This window comes from Terrapene carolina, unplaced genomic scaffold (genome assembly GCF_002925995.2).
Source record: "Terrapene carolina triunguis isolate 2854851 unplaced genomic scaffold, T_m_triunguis-2.0 Scaffold58, whole genome shotgun sequence".
NCBI classification, from domain to species: Eukaryota; Metazoa; Chordata; order Testudines; family Emydidae; genus Terrapene; species Terrapene triunguis.
The window spans coordinates 73,672,092-73,689,033 of NW_020664409.1; the positions used below are offsets into that span (position 1 = coordinate 73,672,092).

A 16,942-nucleotide genomic window follows, 5' to 3' on the forward strand; every position below is an offset into this window, starting at 1 on the left:
CCCTGCTCCCTGTCCCTTGACTGCCCCCACCCGGAACCCCCTACCCCTTCTCCAACCCCCCAGCCCCCTTACCGTGCAACTCAGACCAGCGTGTCTGGCTTTGCGCAGCGCCAGACACGCAGCTGCTGCATACATGCTGCTGTGCTCCCCTGCGGAGCCACAGCGCCCCCCCCAGCACCTGCCTTCCAGATTTGAACACCTCAAAATTCAGGAGTGCTCAAGCTCAGTTTGGGTGGCTGTTACTTCATTTCTCTTAAATCAAATATACTGATATACTGTAACTTGCTATAGAAAAAGTAGGATAAAATTGAGCAAGAAATGCTTCCTAGTGGTTATTAGGACTGGAATTGCTATTTTCAACAGCCATTGCCTTTTTTTTTGTTTGTTTAAAAGGAAGACCGTAATATTGCATTGGCAAATTCCCCATAGAAAGAAAGAGTGGAACAAAAGAATAATAAAGGCACCTCAACTTTTCCTCATTTATGTAGGACAGTCTTATAATATGCATCCAGATATCCTCCAATCACACAAGCTGAAAATTGTTCCACTTTACTGCAGTTCTGTAATCATATGGGAACCAATCCTGTCTGTGTTCTGTCCACATCTAAAATTCCTGCTGAATGACCTGCCCTGGGAGCGAGTTACCAGTGACCCAGGGCTGCGGTGGAAGGAGGGTGCGGGGAGGGGTGGCGAGGAGCCCAGGGCTGGGATGGGGGGCAGCCAAAATTTTTTTTGCTTGGGACGTCAAAAAACCTAGAGCCGGCCCTGGCAGCGCAGGGACGCAAGCACACCTACCGTGGATGGGGAGGGATAGCTCAGTGGTTTGAGCATTGGCCTGCTAAACCCAGGGTTGTGAGTTCAATCCTTGAGGGGGCCACTTAGGGATTTGGGGCAAAATCAGTACTTGGTCCTGTTAGTGAAGGCAGGGGGCTGGACTCTATGACCTTTCAAGGTCCCTTCCAGTTCTAGGAGATAGGATATCTCCATTATTTAATTTATTCGCAGCCGCATAACAGTAATGCCTAGGAGCACCAGTCATGAACCAGAACCTCACTGTGCTAGGTGTACAAACATAGAACAAAGTCACTCCCTCCCCCCAGAGATCTTGCTGTCAACTTGACTGATGAATCTTACTTGGAAAATAAAAAAACAATTTTATATTGTTAATGCTTTCCACAGAAACTGTCTGAACAATTCAGACACAAGTAATTAATTGGAGGAAGGTCAGTCTTGTGATGAGAGAAACTGAACATTCTGTATAAATATGATTCCTCAGGCATGTATTTCACTACAGTCACACAATGACAGAACTTCTTATAAAGAAGGGTAACATGGACACGAAAACATCTATGAAATCTTTTTCACTTAACTCTAAGCTTTAATGCCCTTTAAGAGCTTTCCCAAAACCTGCTGCTCTAGTCATAACTGTTCAGGCAAACCATTTGAAGCCCATGGCACTGGAGCAGACGTGAGCATTCTTAAGAATGCTGGGAGAGGCCCTGATCCAGGACTGAGATCCCGAGGCACTGCTGTAATACAAATAATCATTTTTAAACACTATCATGTAGACATGTTCCAAGCAATGTTAGACAACACGGTGCTTAAAATGCTGGTGGTTATCTGTTATCCTGTCTAGACACCCTCTGCATGGCTGTCAAAGAAGGTCTGTAATCTTATTGCATTTTTTGTATTCATGCAGGAATGATGCTCTAGATGAAATCTGTTTCAGAATCTGTACATGCAACACTGTTTGTGATGTAATGCAGGGTCGAGCAATTGGTATTCAGTTTAACCAGCTATTTCTTAAACCGAACAAAGAGAAAATAGACTTTCTCCTTGAGGTAAGATGTGATTCTCGAGACTGAAAGGACACTGTTAACTGAAAAATCTAATTTCTGTCTGAGTGTCAAGTATCAGAGGGGTAGCTGTGTTAGTCTGAATCTGTAAAAAGCAACAGAGGGTCCTGTGGCACCTTTAAGACTAACAGAAGTATTGGGAGCATAAGCTTTCATGGGTAAGAACCTCACTTCTTCAGTTGACTCACTTCTTTGACTCAGGAACAGAGGTACCCATTTCGCCAAACACTGTGGCAGCAAAGCTGCCAAAGTTTCCAAGTTTAATTCGATGTTGCCCTGTTTTTTCTTTAGTAAAAAATATTTATCTTAATTTCTAAATTATGAAGAATTGTCCTGGAAAATGTATAGAGGAGCCAGAGAGGGGAGTAGAAGAGCGTTCAGGGGAAGGGAATTGATGTCCTCCAAGACCCCTTCACTGAGCTGGGGAGGGAAGGAGCAGACAGGGAAGTGTGTTTTGTGTTTTTTCTCCTCACCATCTTTCAGTGGAGCTAAAGTGGGAAGCAGAGAAGTGGCCAAGAAGGTTTAAAAAGTTTCTTCCCCATCCCCCAGTGCCCCTGCAGGAGCCAGAGAGTGGAGCATCTAGGACAGGGGTGGCCAAACTACAGCCCGGGGGCCGCATCTGGCCCTCCAGATGTTTTAATCAAGCCCTCGAACTCCTGCCGGGGAGCTGGGTCAGGGGCTTGCTCCACTCCACGCGGCTCCCAGAAGCAGTGGCATGTCCCCCCTCCGGCTCCCACACGTAGGGGCAGCCTAGGGGCTCTGCACTCTTCCCCCGCAGCTCCCATTGAACGAGAACCGCGGCCAATGGGAGCTGCAGGGACGGCATCTGCGGACAGGGCAGTGCGCAGAGCCGCCTGGCCACGCCTCCGCGTAGGAGCCAGAGGGGGGGACATGCTGCTGCTGCTGCTGGAGGCTGCTTGAGGTAAGCACCGCCCGGAGCCTGCACCCTTGACCCCCTCCCATGCCCCAACCCCCTGCCCCAGCCCTGTTCCCTCTCTCGCCCTCTGAACCCCTTGGTCCCAGCCCAGAGCACCTTCCCGCATCCCAACCCCTAATTTTGTGAGCAGTCATGGCCCACCATGCAATTTCCATACCCAGATGTGGCCCTAGGGCCAAAAAGTTTGCCCACCCCGATCTAGGAGGAAGTCTCTCCTTCCTCAGACCTTTGCAGCGAACTATGGAGTGTTTTCCTAGGACCCACCCAGCAACAAGAACTAGAGGCTTCACTCCAGGTCTTCTCTACAGGTTGGAAAGAATAATGCGGTGGGGGGGGGGTTCCCTCTGAACTTCCCAACAGGGTCTGGTAGAAAAAGTTGGAAGAATAGAAGCTGGGGGACCCCTTCATAATGTAGAGGAGAAATATTGAAGAGCAGCCCTTCCCCTATACACCATCATGGGTTACTGGGGGACAAAAGGGAAAGTTGAGACTCTGCCCTCTCTTCCCTCCCTTCCCTCCCATTAGCTGGGCAGGGTCAAGGGAGGGATCTTCATTCCACCATACCCTTTCTGGAAGCCAGAGTCTGCTTAAAATGGGGACATGATTTCTGGGGGATCAAGAATTGAATGCCACATAACATCTTACAGAGGTGACTGTTCCTAAGAGTACAGGTACTGGTCGTTTGTTATGTGCTGATGGAAAAGGAAGACATCCAATTTCAATACAAAAGCGTAGCTATTTTTAAGGACTGTTGAAGTGGCAGTCAACTGTCTCTCACTCTGTTTGCTGTCCCAGCAAACAGGATGCCAGAGATTGCACAACCAGCATGGAATCCTTCTGAAGGACAGAGTTTAATTATACACCTCTACCCCGATATAACGCGACCCGATATAACACGAATTTGGATATAACATGGTAAAGCAGTGCTCCGGGGGGCAGGGCTGCGCACTCCGGTGGATCAAAGCAAGTTCGATATAATGCGGTTTCACCTATAACGCGGTACGAGTTTTTTGGCTCCCGAGGACAGTGTTATATCGAGGTAGAGGTGTATTTGAGGGAGTTAAAGAAATGGGTTTTCGTTCCCTTGTTAAGTAGCTTTGGGCTTGTTATTGTTTACCCTAAAACCATTTTTTAAAACTCACCTACCTCAGCCCCATATCCTCTTTCTTCTAGTGGTTTTGTTGGTTTCCTTCCTTTTGGTTTTGACACATATGGTACTTTGTGCTATGTCCAGTATAATGCATGCTGGATTATTTCATGGAGACGAGTTGGCAGGCCACAAATTTTGAAGGGTTTTGTTTTAATCACTTACATTAAATGCCCCTCCTGCCTTTACACTTTGTGATATTTAGCATATAACCCTGTATTTTTTCAGGTAGTTAAAACTTTACAGTTCAACTTTTTAAGATGATATTTTGCGTTAAGCTAAAATTAAAACTGCCTATGCGCCCAAATCAGTAATAGGTTATAGTTTTACAAATAAAACCTATGAAAATCACCTGGCAAAACTGCTTTTTGAGGTGGTTCTAGGTTTCCTGGCAACAGTCAATAACATCATAAGCAATACTGGCAGTGTAATAAAATGCAAGAACATAAAAGAAAAGTGCCCTTTAAAACAAAACTGTATAAATGATGATGAAATACCATAAATCTTGGATTTCCAGCTTACTTTAATTTGACAGTCTTGTAAGGAGCACTCACATTTGAAAACACGTGGGAAAAATGTGATAGCCACTCAATTCAGTTGCTCTGATCATTTTCTTTAAAAATTCTGGTCTGTGTAAGAGCAGCATAAAGTTTAGAAAAACAGATTTGCTGAAAAAAAGCATTTAAATTCTCTCTCCTCTCAGAGTTCCTTAGAGACTAATCAACTCTTCCAATGAAGCTTCTCTGAGCTATTGCACATGTGGGTTTTAATTGTGGGTGGCACCTATTGCAGCCCTTGGAAGGTAGTGAGCTGTGCCTGAGTTGAATTCATGCTCTTTCATTTCTCTTTATCGCTCTGCTGCTGATTCTCAGGTCTCTCTTTGTCTGCTAACATAAGCCACTTCCTGTGCCATGAGTAGTAACTACACCTCTACCTCGATATGACGCAACCCGATATAACACGAATTCAGATATAATACAGTAAAGCAGTGCTCCGGGGGGGTGGGGCTGCGCACTCCGGTGGATCAAAGCAAGTTCAATATAACACGGTTTCACCTATAACGCGGTAAGATTTTTTTTGGCTCCTGAGGACAGCGTTCTATCGAGGTAGAGGTGTACTTACCTGACACCTATAGCAAAAACGAGATAAAAGTGCACTGTGCACCAGCCCCCACTGATCCAGCAGTAGTCTCTATGCCCAGTTGACAATGGAAATTAATGTATTTTTGACAAACAAGCTTTATCTTTTTCAAACTGATGTAATAAAATGATTAAATTGCTTACTTTAAAAATCCCCCAGCCCTCCCGAGTAACTTAAGTTTCTTTTAACATTGGATACACAGGGGTTTTGAACCTAGAGAACTGGCTCACCTAAATATTTCACTTTTATCATTCATTCAGTTAAGTGGACTTGATTGTTACATAGCAGTTGCTTTTGTAGTTTGCTAGATTGTTGCTTTTGTAGTGATGTTAGCAGCATAGATGATGTAATCTTCACATTTGGCTCTTACAGACACAAGCTTTAGGCTCAGGAAGGGAATTGGGTATTAGAGGGAGCATGTAATGAATCACATGGCGATCAAAATAACCTCTTTTGTATACAGGGTTAATTATTGGCTTTCTGATCCTACTGTAACATCAAAGTATTTGGAGGATGGCTAAATTAGATGGCTTGCCTCCCTCCATAGGGAGAGAAAATTAGTGTGACGTTGATTACTACTAGAGCATGAACAGAAAATTGTGGAAATAACTCTTAATACTCTATATAACCAAATGAAAATTCAGAATTCCTAGTGATGCTTAATGATTTAACTCTTAAATTTTCTAGGTTTGTTCAAGGTCAATAAACTTAGAACATGCTTCAGAATCTTTGAAAAGAAAAATGGCAGCTTTTCTCAAGTAAGTACCTGACAGACTACTTTCACTGTGCAGTGTATAGATACTACCTTGGTATGTTAATGTTTCATGAACTTGCAGATAAAAAATTAGACAAAAAGGGCAACATTTTTCTTTTTACCCACGGATCCCCTATAAACCTCCCAAAGTTGTCTTATCCACCCATCCCTGTTTTCCCACTTCTGCTCTCAAGACCCTGTGTCCCATGCTTTCTGGCAAAGGATACTTGGATGTGGGTTCATCTAGAACTCATGGATGAATGTTTCTGAATAATGCATAGGGGTTGGTCACTTTAGAGAAATGCATGATGCTTCCTCCCCCGGGCCTGAGCGTGATGCCCATCCACAGCACACCCTTGTTCCGTTGCTACAGTAGGAACTATCTCTTGGATCATTGTGAAAGTGCTCAACTGCTGGCTCACCCCAAGGGTTACATATTCAAAATCCTGTTGATAATTAATCAGAAATACTCATGCAACACTCCATACATCACAATCAATTCTTACATAAGAACGGCCATATTGGGTCAGACCAAAGGTCCATCTAGCCCAGTATCCTGCTTTCCAACAGTGGTCAATGCCAGGTGCTTCAGAGGGAATGAACAGAACAGGTAATCATCAAGTGATCCATCCCCTGTCTGTCACCCATTCCCAGCTTCTGGCAAAGCTTAGCTCAGAAAGGAGATTGAACTCCTTGCACACAAATGTGTTGCATTTAATTTTTGTGGGAAAAATAAGCCCCTAGCCAATATAGCTATGCCGGCAAAAAAAAACACAGTGTAGATGCAGCTACGCCGATATAAGAGTGCTTCTGTCAAGATTAGTGGCGTTACTAACCCAACAGGAAAAACTCCTTTCGTCACATAAGCTGAATCTACATTAAGGGTATGTTTACACGGGGATAAAAGACCTGTGGCATGACTGCGGCTGGCCCAGGGTCAGTTGACTCAGTCTCACAGGACTTGGGCTGCAGAGCTCAAAATTGCTGTATAGACGTTCAGGCTCCAGCCCAAGCCCAAACAGCTACACACCAATTTTTCAACTCCGGAGCCCAAGCCCCTTGAGCCAGAGTCAGCTGACCCAAGCCAGCCACAGTTTTTTTTTGTTTTTTGTTTTTTTTTTTTAATCGATGTGTAGACATTTCTTGCGGGCTCCACCAATATAGTTATACTGGCAAAGCGTTTGTAATATAGACAAGGCCTTACAAAAAATGCACCTGATTAGGAATTACTGGATTCCATTCCTGGTTCTGCCACAAGAAGGGTGGATTAATTTAAACCAAAGCAATTGAAATCAGCAATTGAAATCATGACTTGAATCACCAAGTAGAAAGCCTCAATTTAAATAACTGATGTTAATCAACTTTTCCATTAGTACTGCAGTAATCTTCTAAGAAAAACTGCATTCTCATTGGTTGATATAACCATTAAAACAGGTTGATTTAAAACTAAACAGCCTTTACACTAGATTTGGTTTGCTAACTAGGAGCATATGCTATAACTCTGTACATTTATTGAAAATATTAAGCTACATATTTGCTTCAGATTATTAATAATGAATTATGCATGTTTACTGTGTTAGAAAATGGTGAATGATGACTTATTTACTAATTAACTTTTTGCTCATGATTTGTGTCAAGCCACATTAGGATGGTAACTGGAATTTAATTAAACAGCATATAAAATTTATTTTTATTAAACAAAACAATCCCTTAATAGAGTACATGACCTACTGTACCATATTTATAAAGCTCGACCTCCAAAGTTAGGTGTTCAGTTTTTCTTTTTTATAAAAAAGCAGCCTTTAACTCAGTTTTTGATAAAGGCTCTTTAATGAGAACAAAAGAATGACCATACTGGGTCAGACCAATGGTCCATCTAGCCCAGCATCCTGTCTTCTGACAGTGGCCAATGCCAGATGCTTCAGAGCCAATGAACAGAACAGGGCAATTTTCAAGTAATCCATAGCCTGTCGTCCAGTCCCATCATCTTGCAGTCAGAGGCTTAGGGACACACAGAACATGAGGTTGCATCCCTGACCATCTTGGCTAATAGCCATTGATGAACCTGTTCTCCATGACATCCTCTAATTCTTTTTTGAATCCAGTTATACTTTTGGCCTCCACCACATCCTCTGGCAATGAGTTCCACAGGTTGCCTGTGTTGTATGAAGAAGTATTTCCTTTTTGTTTGTTTTAAACCTGCAGCCTATTAAGTTCACTGGTTGGCCCGTGTGTCACTTTGCCTCCCAACTGAGAACACCAAATTCAGAACAAGCTGCTGGGAAAAGAGGGCAGACACATCCCAAAACTGGTGGTTATTCTTCCATGAGATATACCAAACTAGCAACAAAAGTAAACTTCTGTTTCACCACACTGGCTAACAAGAAGTCAGAAATTCAGCCTCCTTAGGTATTCTAGTCCTGGATTCAACACCCAGACACTAGACTTAATGAGGAGTGGTTATTTAAAACAAATTTCATCAAACAAAAGGGTTCTTCTGATCCCAAAGGACTAGCCACACAGCCAGGTCAATATACAACTCAGATCTTACCCAATAATCATGCTGTTGCCAATCCTTTAGTATCTAATATCTAAATGTTTATTTATAAAAAGAAAGAAAGGTGAGAGTTAAAATTGGTTAAAGGAATCAAATACATACAGTAATTGCAAAGTTCTTGGATCAGGCTTATAGCAGTGATGGAATAAACTGCTGACTTAGTCTCTGGTTGCTTCCAAATCATTGGAAGATCCTCAATCACTTGGTTAGAATGCTCCCATTAGTGTAAGTTGATAGTCCAGAGGTTTGAGCAGGAAAGAGGCAAAATGGAGATGTTTCCAGGGCTTTTTTATAGCTTCTGCTAAATGAAGGGAAGCCCATTGTTCTCACTGTGGAAAATTACAGGTAACAAGATGATGATTGGAGTCCCATGGGTAAGTCACATGTCCATGCATGATTTCGCTTAGTCATAGCAGAGGCCATCACATGAAAGTCTATTAAGTGTAGATAAGCGTCTCCCATGGTCCATTGTGAGTTGTGTTCCTTGATGAGCCTTTTAACTTGAATAGTCCCTTTTAAGATGTGCAGGCTAAATACCTTGTGGGTGTTACCACAGGAGCAAACATTTGAAATATAAGATTTGATTTCCAGTTTTTAAAAGGTATCTTTTTGCCTCTAACTTCCTCATTTATTGTTTTATTGTGTTGTTCAGCCATGGTGTCACTTCTTTGTTTTCTCTTACTGTTTTTTTTTGGGGGGGGAGGGTTGTGTTTGTGTGGGGTGTACATTTAACTTGAGCCTCTGTTATTGTGTTTTTAAAAAGCTTCCATGCCGCTTGCAGGTATTTCACTCTTGTGACTATTCCTTTTAACTTCTTTTTTAACTAGCTTCCTCATTTTTGTAGTGTTCCCCTTTTTGAAGTTAAATGCTATTGTGGTGGGCTTATTTGGTATCCCCCCTCCTGGTGCCCCCACAAGGATATTAAATTTAATTACATTATGGTTGCTGTTAGTGAGCAGTTTAGCTATATTCACCACATCCTATATGCCACTTAGGACTAAATCAAGAATTGCCTTTCCCCTTGTGGGTTCTAGGACTTGCTGTTCCAAGAAGTAGTCATTAATGGTGTCTCGAAATTATCTCTGCATCCCATCCTGAAGTGGCATGTACCCAGTCCATATGGGGATAGTTGAAATGCCCCATTATTTTATTTTCTATGTGCATAGTTCCTGATCTCCCTGAGAATTTCATAATCCTCACCACCATTCTGGTCAGGAAGCCAGTAATATATTCCTACTGCTGTACTCTTATTATTCAAGCATGGAATTTCTATCCAAAGATTCTGTGTTACTGTTTGATTCATTCAAGATTTTTACTATATTTGACTGTTTTCCTTCACATATAGTTCCACTCCCCCACCAGCACAGCCTACTGTCATTCTTATATATTTTGTACCCTGCTATTACCATGTCCCATTGAATATCAACATTCCACCAAAAGCATAGTTATTTTTCATTTAGATATTTTGAGAGATCAATAAGTTAAGGCATTAAGACATTTTGTATTAAATTCAGATTTCATTTTAAACAGGTTTATTTTTAAAAAAGAAAAACTTACTATAATTTAAATAACAGTGGGAAAAAATCGTTATTTTTCTTGTAATTCACCATCGCCACAAACTTGTGACTTTGGACAGATCTGTTACTTTGTGTCTCAGTTCCCCATCAGTAAAATACCTTCCTTACAGGAGGTTGTGGAGATAGATTTATTAACATTTGTGCTGTAGCTGAATATGCTCTGACAAAAAAAAGCCTTTAAATAAATAATCGAATCAGTATGCTTTCCACAAAAGGGAATGACTGAAATCTTTTATCTGCAGATGGAAATAATACCATTATTAATAATCACAGAAAGTTGTCTGAAATGTCATATGTAAGCAGTAAAAATTTTTATTTTACTTCAAAGTAACCTTCCTGCTAATGAATAACTTTTAACTTACTCAGGAATATGTGTTTGAGTTTGGAAGATCTTCAACTTGTCTTCATGATTTCCTCTCATGAGCTGTTCATAACCTTACTGAAAGATGATGAACGGAAGCTGCTCATTGATCAAATGAGGAAAAGATCACCTCGAATCAATCTGTGCACTAAACCTGTGACTTCGTTTTATGATATTCCAGGTCTGTTTCCCAGCAAGTTTCCTAAATGCTTTAAAGTATTTCTTTTCATGGCCAAAGTGACAGTAATATTCTGATGTATGTTTAAAAAGAAGAACTTCAGACACTATTATTCCTGTCTTTAGTCAATGACTATATGGGTCTACACTTTTACTGGGATAGCTATGTCAGTTTAGGATGTGGTTTTTTCACACCCTATGCCTGCAAAAGCCCTACTGTAGATGCAGTTGCACCAGCAAAGAAGTCTTTTTGCTGGTATAGCTTATTTCATTTGGGGAATTGGTATAAGCTATACTGGCAAAAGCACTCTTTGGCCAATATATACTACATCTGGGTTAGGAGGGTTTACTGGTATAGCTATACCAGCAAACTCATTCTGGTGCAGACAAAGCCTATGTAATTTAAACTCTTTTTTAGATTTTGTTTTTAAACCTTCTCATCATCCTTGAGTGAAAAACTAAGGTAAATTTTAAATTAGTGCTCTATTTTTACATTATATTTAAGTAACTTTAAAGATGAGTGGATACTTGGAGAGCTTTCTCTTAATATATCGGTTTAATCTCGTTTTTGCCTAATTAAGTCTCAGATTCAAATACAAGATTATTTCAGCTCTTGCAGTATTCTGTTCTATATTTAGTTATTGGGTTTGTCCTTTCTTAACTACCAAGGGAAGATAAGTCTGAGTCCACGTCTATGCTACAAACTTTGGTCAATGGAAGTTATGTCAGCATAAAGCTGCCACAGTTAGTATATCATTTTGTGTGTGTGCATACTTGGCTTTTTGCATAAGTGCTGCTGCACTTCCACAGTGCTTGGGTTGATGCACAGTGCAGTACACTATGGATAAGTGTCCCAGTGTGAAACCCACCATCATCCAATGCGCTGTTTTGGGGAATGTTTTGGCAGGGCGTATTAGGACAGAAATGAGTCTCACAGGGATGACTGTGAGCAAGGGATCAAATTCCCAGCATGCAACTGTCTCCATCCCATAATGTCATCTGTATTCCATAACTTTCACAAATCCTTACATGCATTCTCACTGTCTGCCATCTGGTAGAAGCATGAAGCCTGCACAGCTCTGCTCTATTGTCCTAAGTGTTGCAAGCACAGGATGTACAATCCTCTGTATTGGCAGAGCTATAAGAAGAACAGAATCAACGGGGAACAAGATGATGATGTGTGTGAAGGACAGACTGCTGTGGGACGTAGTGAGAACCAATGCAAGGTTATTGGTGACGTTTATAGAGCAACTCTAGATGGTGGAGCGCTACTTCTGGGCTTGAGAAATGAGCACGACTGGTTGGATCTCATCGTAATGCAGGTTTGGGATGACAAGCAGTAGCTGCAGAACTTTCAGGTTTGCAAGGCCACATTTCTCTAGCTGTGTGCCGAGCTTGCCCTAGCCCTCCAACGAAGGGCCACTAAAATGAGAGCTGCAATGACAGTGGAGAAGTGAGTGGCAATTGCACTGTGGAAACTTCCATTGCTGGATTGCTATTGGTCAGTGGGAAATCATATAGGAGCTGGAAAATCCTCTGCAGGGGCTGTTGTCATGCAAATGTGCAGGGCCATTTAATCGTCTCCTGCTATGCAGAACTGTGACTCTCGGCAACTTGAAGGGCATCGTGGATGGATTTGCAGCAGTAGGGTTCCCAAACTGCACTGGAGCAATAGACAGCATGCATAGCCTTATTTTGGCCCCAGACCACCTTACAGCAGATTACCTCAACAGAGAACTATTTTTCTGTGGTTATGCAAGTCTAGGTGGATCACTAGGGTTGCTTCACCGACACCCATGTTGGCTGGTCAGGGAAGGTGCATGACCCTTGCAACTTTACGAACGTAGGAATGTTCAGAAAGTTGAAAGCAAGCACTTTCTTTCCTGACCAGCCATTAAATATCACCAGTGGTAAATGCCAGTAGTGATCCTGGGGAATCCAACCTACCCTTTGGTCCTCTGGCTTGTGAAGCCTTACACCAGTCACCTCAACAGCAGCAAGGAAAGATTCAACTACCAGCGCCGCAGGTGCGGAATGACAGTTGAATGCACTTTTGATAGATTGAAGGGATGCTGGTATTGTTTAATCACTAGATTGGATCAGAATTGAAAAAAAATCACAATGGTTATAGCTGCCTGTTGTGTCCTGTGTAATATTTGTGAAGCAAAAGTGGAGAATTTGCCACTGGGTTGGACAGTGGAGGTGGAGTAGTTGTCTGCTGAGTTTGAGCAACCAGAGACAAAGGCTATTAGAGCTTATTGCAAAGCTATGCTACTAAGAGAGGCCTTAAAAGAGTACTCGAACAGTGAGCCACAGTAATGCGTTATGGTGGACTTTGTTTTACCTTGTCTTGCTATTTTGGGGCCTGTTAGGAGTTGTGTGATGCATGGTGTACATCTGTGAATATAACACTATCAGTGCACTTACTAATTTTGCGGTGCTTATTTTACATTTATGATGATTACGCGGTTTGTCACAGACACTGAGTTGTCATGCTGTACAGTAACAAGTAGGTGCTTTCAGAACTTCTAGGCACTCTGCAGCGTATGTTGTGAACTAATAAATCCTAGAATTTTATTCACTAATAAAACCAATCCAAAAAGAAATCTGTGCAGTTTAAAAGCAAATTCATTAAAAACTTTAATTAATGGAACAGAAATTAACAAGGGGAAAGAACACTCATGACTGTTTTAACTACACCTCAATCATGGCTTTCACAGGTCAGTGTATGTGAAGTTGTGGTTGTCCTTAATGGTGCTCAGGGTCAAGTGGTAGGGATAGGGCTGTGGCCCCTGATACCATGGTGAAGGGGGGTGTCAGGAGGTACTGCAATGGAGTTCTCCATGCACTGCAAAAGGAGATGAGCCCGTGATGGTTGAACTGTAGGTCCACAAGAGTCTGCAGCGTCTGTATGCTGGCGGAGAAGTCCCATTATGTCCTGATGTGTCTGACTCTCCTTTTCCTTCTGGAACTCCTGGACCTTTCTCATGTCTGCTCTTTCCTTCTCCAGGCTATCTGCAGAGTTCACCCTCTAGGCCCCTTGCTCACGATCTGATGCAGCACTGGCTTGCAGGATCTCATTGAACCTGTCATCCCGAGTACTTTTCTTTCTCCTCCTTATCTGTCTCAAGCATTCCACGGGTGTGGAGTGGGAACCCCTCAAAGCTGCAACGGCAGCAACTGCAAATAAAACATAGAGGTGCCATTGTCAGTATAGTCACAATGAAAAGTGAAAGTGAAGATTGAGCAGTCCCTTCCCTTGCTCCCCTGAAGTTTTAAACAAGGCATGCTTATAGACATTTCTGCTTCGGAGTGCTTCTGTACAGTACCACTCACAGCACCGTTCATGGTGAATATGGTATGGCAGGGGCCAAGGGAATTGCTTAGTTGCATGAAACTGAGTATAGAGCAGTTGCACTGCATGCTCAGGCCATTTTCCACAGACTGTGGTGATTGTAGCTAATATCTCACTCCTGAGGGTAACAAAGGCACAGAAAGCACAGCTTTTGCTGGCACCCCAAAGCTGCCGAGGCCTGTATGCTGCTAGCCTGTGTACTGCAATGGTGCCTACTGAAGTTGTTGCTGACTGACAGAGGAAAAAATAAGGCTGCCATACCTAGAATCCTTTGGGAGAGGGTTGCAGAGTACCACCATGAAAGTTTCCTTTGAGAACTCTCAGAAGGATTCAAGGGACATCCCTGTGTACATAAACAAACTGCTCCAGATGGCCCCCCTTGCCTAATTTTACAGAGGAATGAAAAGCAAATGACAGCTCTGTCTCTCTGTTGTACTGCTGCCTCTTCTAATACGAGTAAATTAATGAAAAGTCAGTAGCTGTATCATGTTAAGTTGGGGCACCATCAGCACATCATTGTAATGGGAAAAAGCAATCACACACTTACCCAAGGTTCCTTCCCCAGCATAGGGCTTGCCCATGCTCGACTGCTAGGTGTGTCTGGACTGTGGTGGAGTCTCAAACAGGTCCAGGCCCCCAGGCGCATGTCCCCCATCCTCCTCTTCTTTGTCCTTGCTTTTCATGCCAGGGCCTGTGGCTTGGGCTCCTCAGAGGCATATGCGGTGGTGTTGGGGTCTCTGCAAGTATGGCATGCAGCTCTTTGTAAAAGTGGCAGATCTGCTGCTCAGCACCAGACTGACCGCTGGCCTCCATGATCTTTTGATAGCCTGATGCAGTTCCTTCATTTTCATGTGGCACTATTGCTGGTCCCTGTGTTCTCCTTCTCCTACTTCCACCTTGCAATCTGCTTGTAAATATCCACATTTCTAGGGCTGGTCCATAGCGGTGCTTGCCCAGCCTCTTCTCCCCATAGCTACTCCAGGAGATCCAATATCTCCTGTCTCCTCAAGAAGGAGCGCAACTGGAATGTGTAGCCTGCATGATCAGCTGGGCAGTTTTACACAATAATGGAGAGCTGCTAGGTGTTCTTGCCAAGATGGACAATCAGGAATAGGCATTTCAAAAATTCATGGGGCTGTGAAGGAGAATGGGCCTTCCGATGTCTGTTACCCCTGGGCAGTGGAGATTGCAATTGCAGTCAGCGTTTGGTATTGTGGGGCAGCTGCTGCAGGACTATTAGGGTCAACATAAGTAACAAAGTGTCTAGTGGGAGACTAATTTAAGCTTAGACACATGCACAGCTAGGTCTATTAAGTATTTTTTTCAGTTATCTACACCTCTACCTCGATATAACGTGTCCTCGGGAGCCAAAAAATCTTACCCCGTTATAGGTGAAACCGTGTTATATTGAACTTGCTTTGATCCACTGGAGTGCGCAGCCCCGCCCCCCTGGAGCACTGCTTTACCGCGTTATATCCGAATTCGTGTTATATCGGGTCGCGTTATATCAAGGTAGCAGTATATTTCAATTTTCTGTGGCAGAAAATTGTAGTGGGGGGGGGCAGACAATATTTAATGACAGTAGACCTTGAGATTCAGAAAATTAAAGCTTAACCATTAAAATGCAAGTTGTCAACATCACATGTCGATATACAAAGTAAGTGTACTTAAATAGATAAATTCTCAAGCAGCATTTTTCTTTGCGTACCTGTACATTTCTATTATTGATAGAAATATTTCTATCAGTTTGTGTGGTGAAATAGATATTTACCCTTAAAAATCAAATCCTTCCAAGTTTACCTATGTAGCAGAAACTTGCCATGCTGTGGAAGCCTCTCTTGTGTTGCCTCTCCTCCTCACCCCCCCCCCCCCACACACACACACAAAGGGGGTGTGGAACTAGAGTTGTAGAGCTGACTGGGAGGTAGGTAGGATCTTTGCAATTAATTCTTCAAACCCTTCCACCTACTGCTATGAAAAGGGAGTTGATCCAGTTTTTGCACTGGCGTGATTGCTTTGTATGGCCACTGCTGGGAAACTGGAGAACTGCCATGAGTGAATTCCTCCAGTGAGGTGAAAGTAGGCTATCTTCTCCCAGATGGCTGCTTTGTCTAGTTTGGTCCTTGCTTTGTTCTTTCTTGGCTGACCTCTTCTATAAGCCAAGAAAGAGCACAACCCCTTCCAACTGCAGATCAGTCCTGTAAAGCTAACCTTTTCGGTGTCGCTTTTTTATATATGGCAGTCAAGATTGCTGTAGTCACTCTTCTCCTGAGAACAGATTAATAATGCAAATGCCCAATGAAATACTACATAGTAACGGCACAGGCAGTTTCTTCTCTAACATAAGAATGGCCATACTGGGTCAGACCAAGGGTCCATCTAGCCCAGTATCCTGTCTTCCGACAGGGGCCAATTACAGGTGCCCGAGAGGGAATGAACAGAACAGGTAATCATCAAGTGGTGCATCCCCTCTTGCCCATTCCCAGCTTCTGGCAAACAGAGGCTAGGGACACCATCACTATCTATCTTGGCTAATAGCCATTGATGGACCTATCCTCCATGAACTTACCTAGTTCTTTTTTGAATCCTGTTATAGTCTTGGCCTTCACAACATCCTCTGGCAAGCTTGACTTTTGTGTTGTATGGAAAAAACACTTCCTTTTGCTTGTTTTAAACCTGCCTATTAATTTCATTTGGTGATCCCTAGTTCTTGTGTTATGAGAAGGAGTAAATAACACTTCCTTATTTACTTTCTCCACACCAGTCATGATTTTATACAGGGCCGGCTCCAGGCACCAGCTGAGCAAGCTGGTGCTTGGGGCGGCAGATGGTTCGAGGCGGCATTCCGCCGAATCCTAGGGTGGCACGGCCGCTTTTTTGTTTTGTTTTGTTCCGCTCCGGCCGCCCTGTATGGGGTGGCGGCACGGAGAACCAGAGCGCCCTGCAGGGCAGTCCTCTTCCTTCCCTCCCCGCCGACCGGAGCGGAGCCCTCGCGGCAGGAGGCAGCGCAGTGGGAGGGCCTGCGTGGCAGCACCTCTGCTGTAGCCCTGGCTGCCCCCGTCTCTCTCTCTTCCCCCCCCC

The 16,942-nt window shown here is 43.2% G+C and overlaps 1 protein-coding gene across 1 annotated transcript in view; it reads left to right on the forward strand.

The window, feature by feature from the left end:
* The window catches only part of INTS8 (integrator complex subunit 8), a 74,390-nt gene that overhangs the window by 22,701 nt on the left and 34,747 nt on the right, over positions 1-16,942 (forward strand). Inside the window, exons 10-12 of the mRNA XM_024202068.3 lie at positions 1,700-1,841; positions 5,768-5,838; positions 10,335-10,510. Coding sequence (XP_024057836.1) covers positions 1,700-1,841; positions 5,768-5,838; positions 10,335-10,510 — 389 coding nt within the window. The remainder of the gene's footprint in view (positions 1-1,699; positions 1,842-5,767; positions 5,839-10,334; positions 10,511-16,942) is intronic.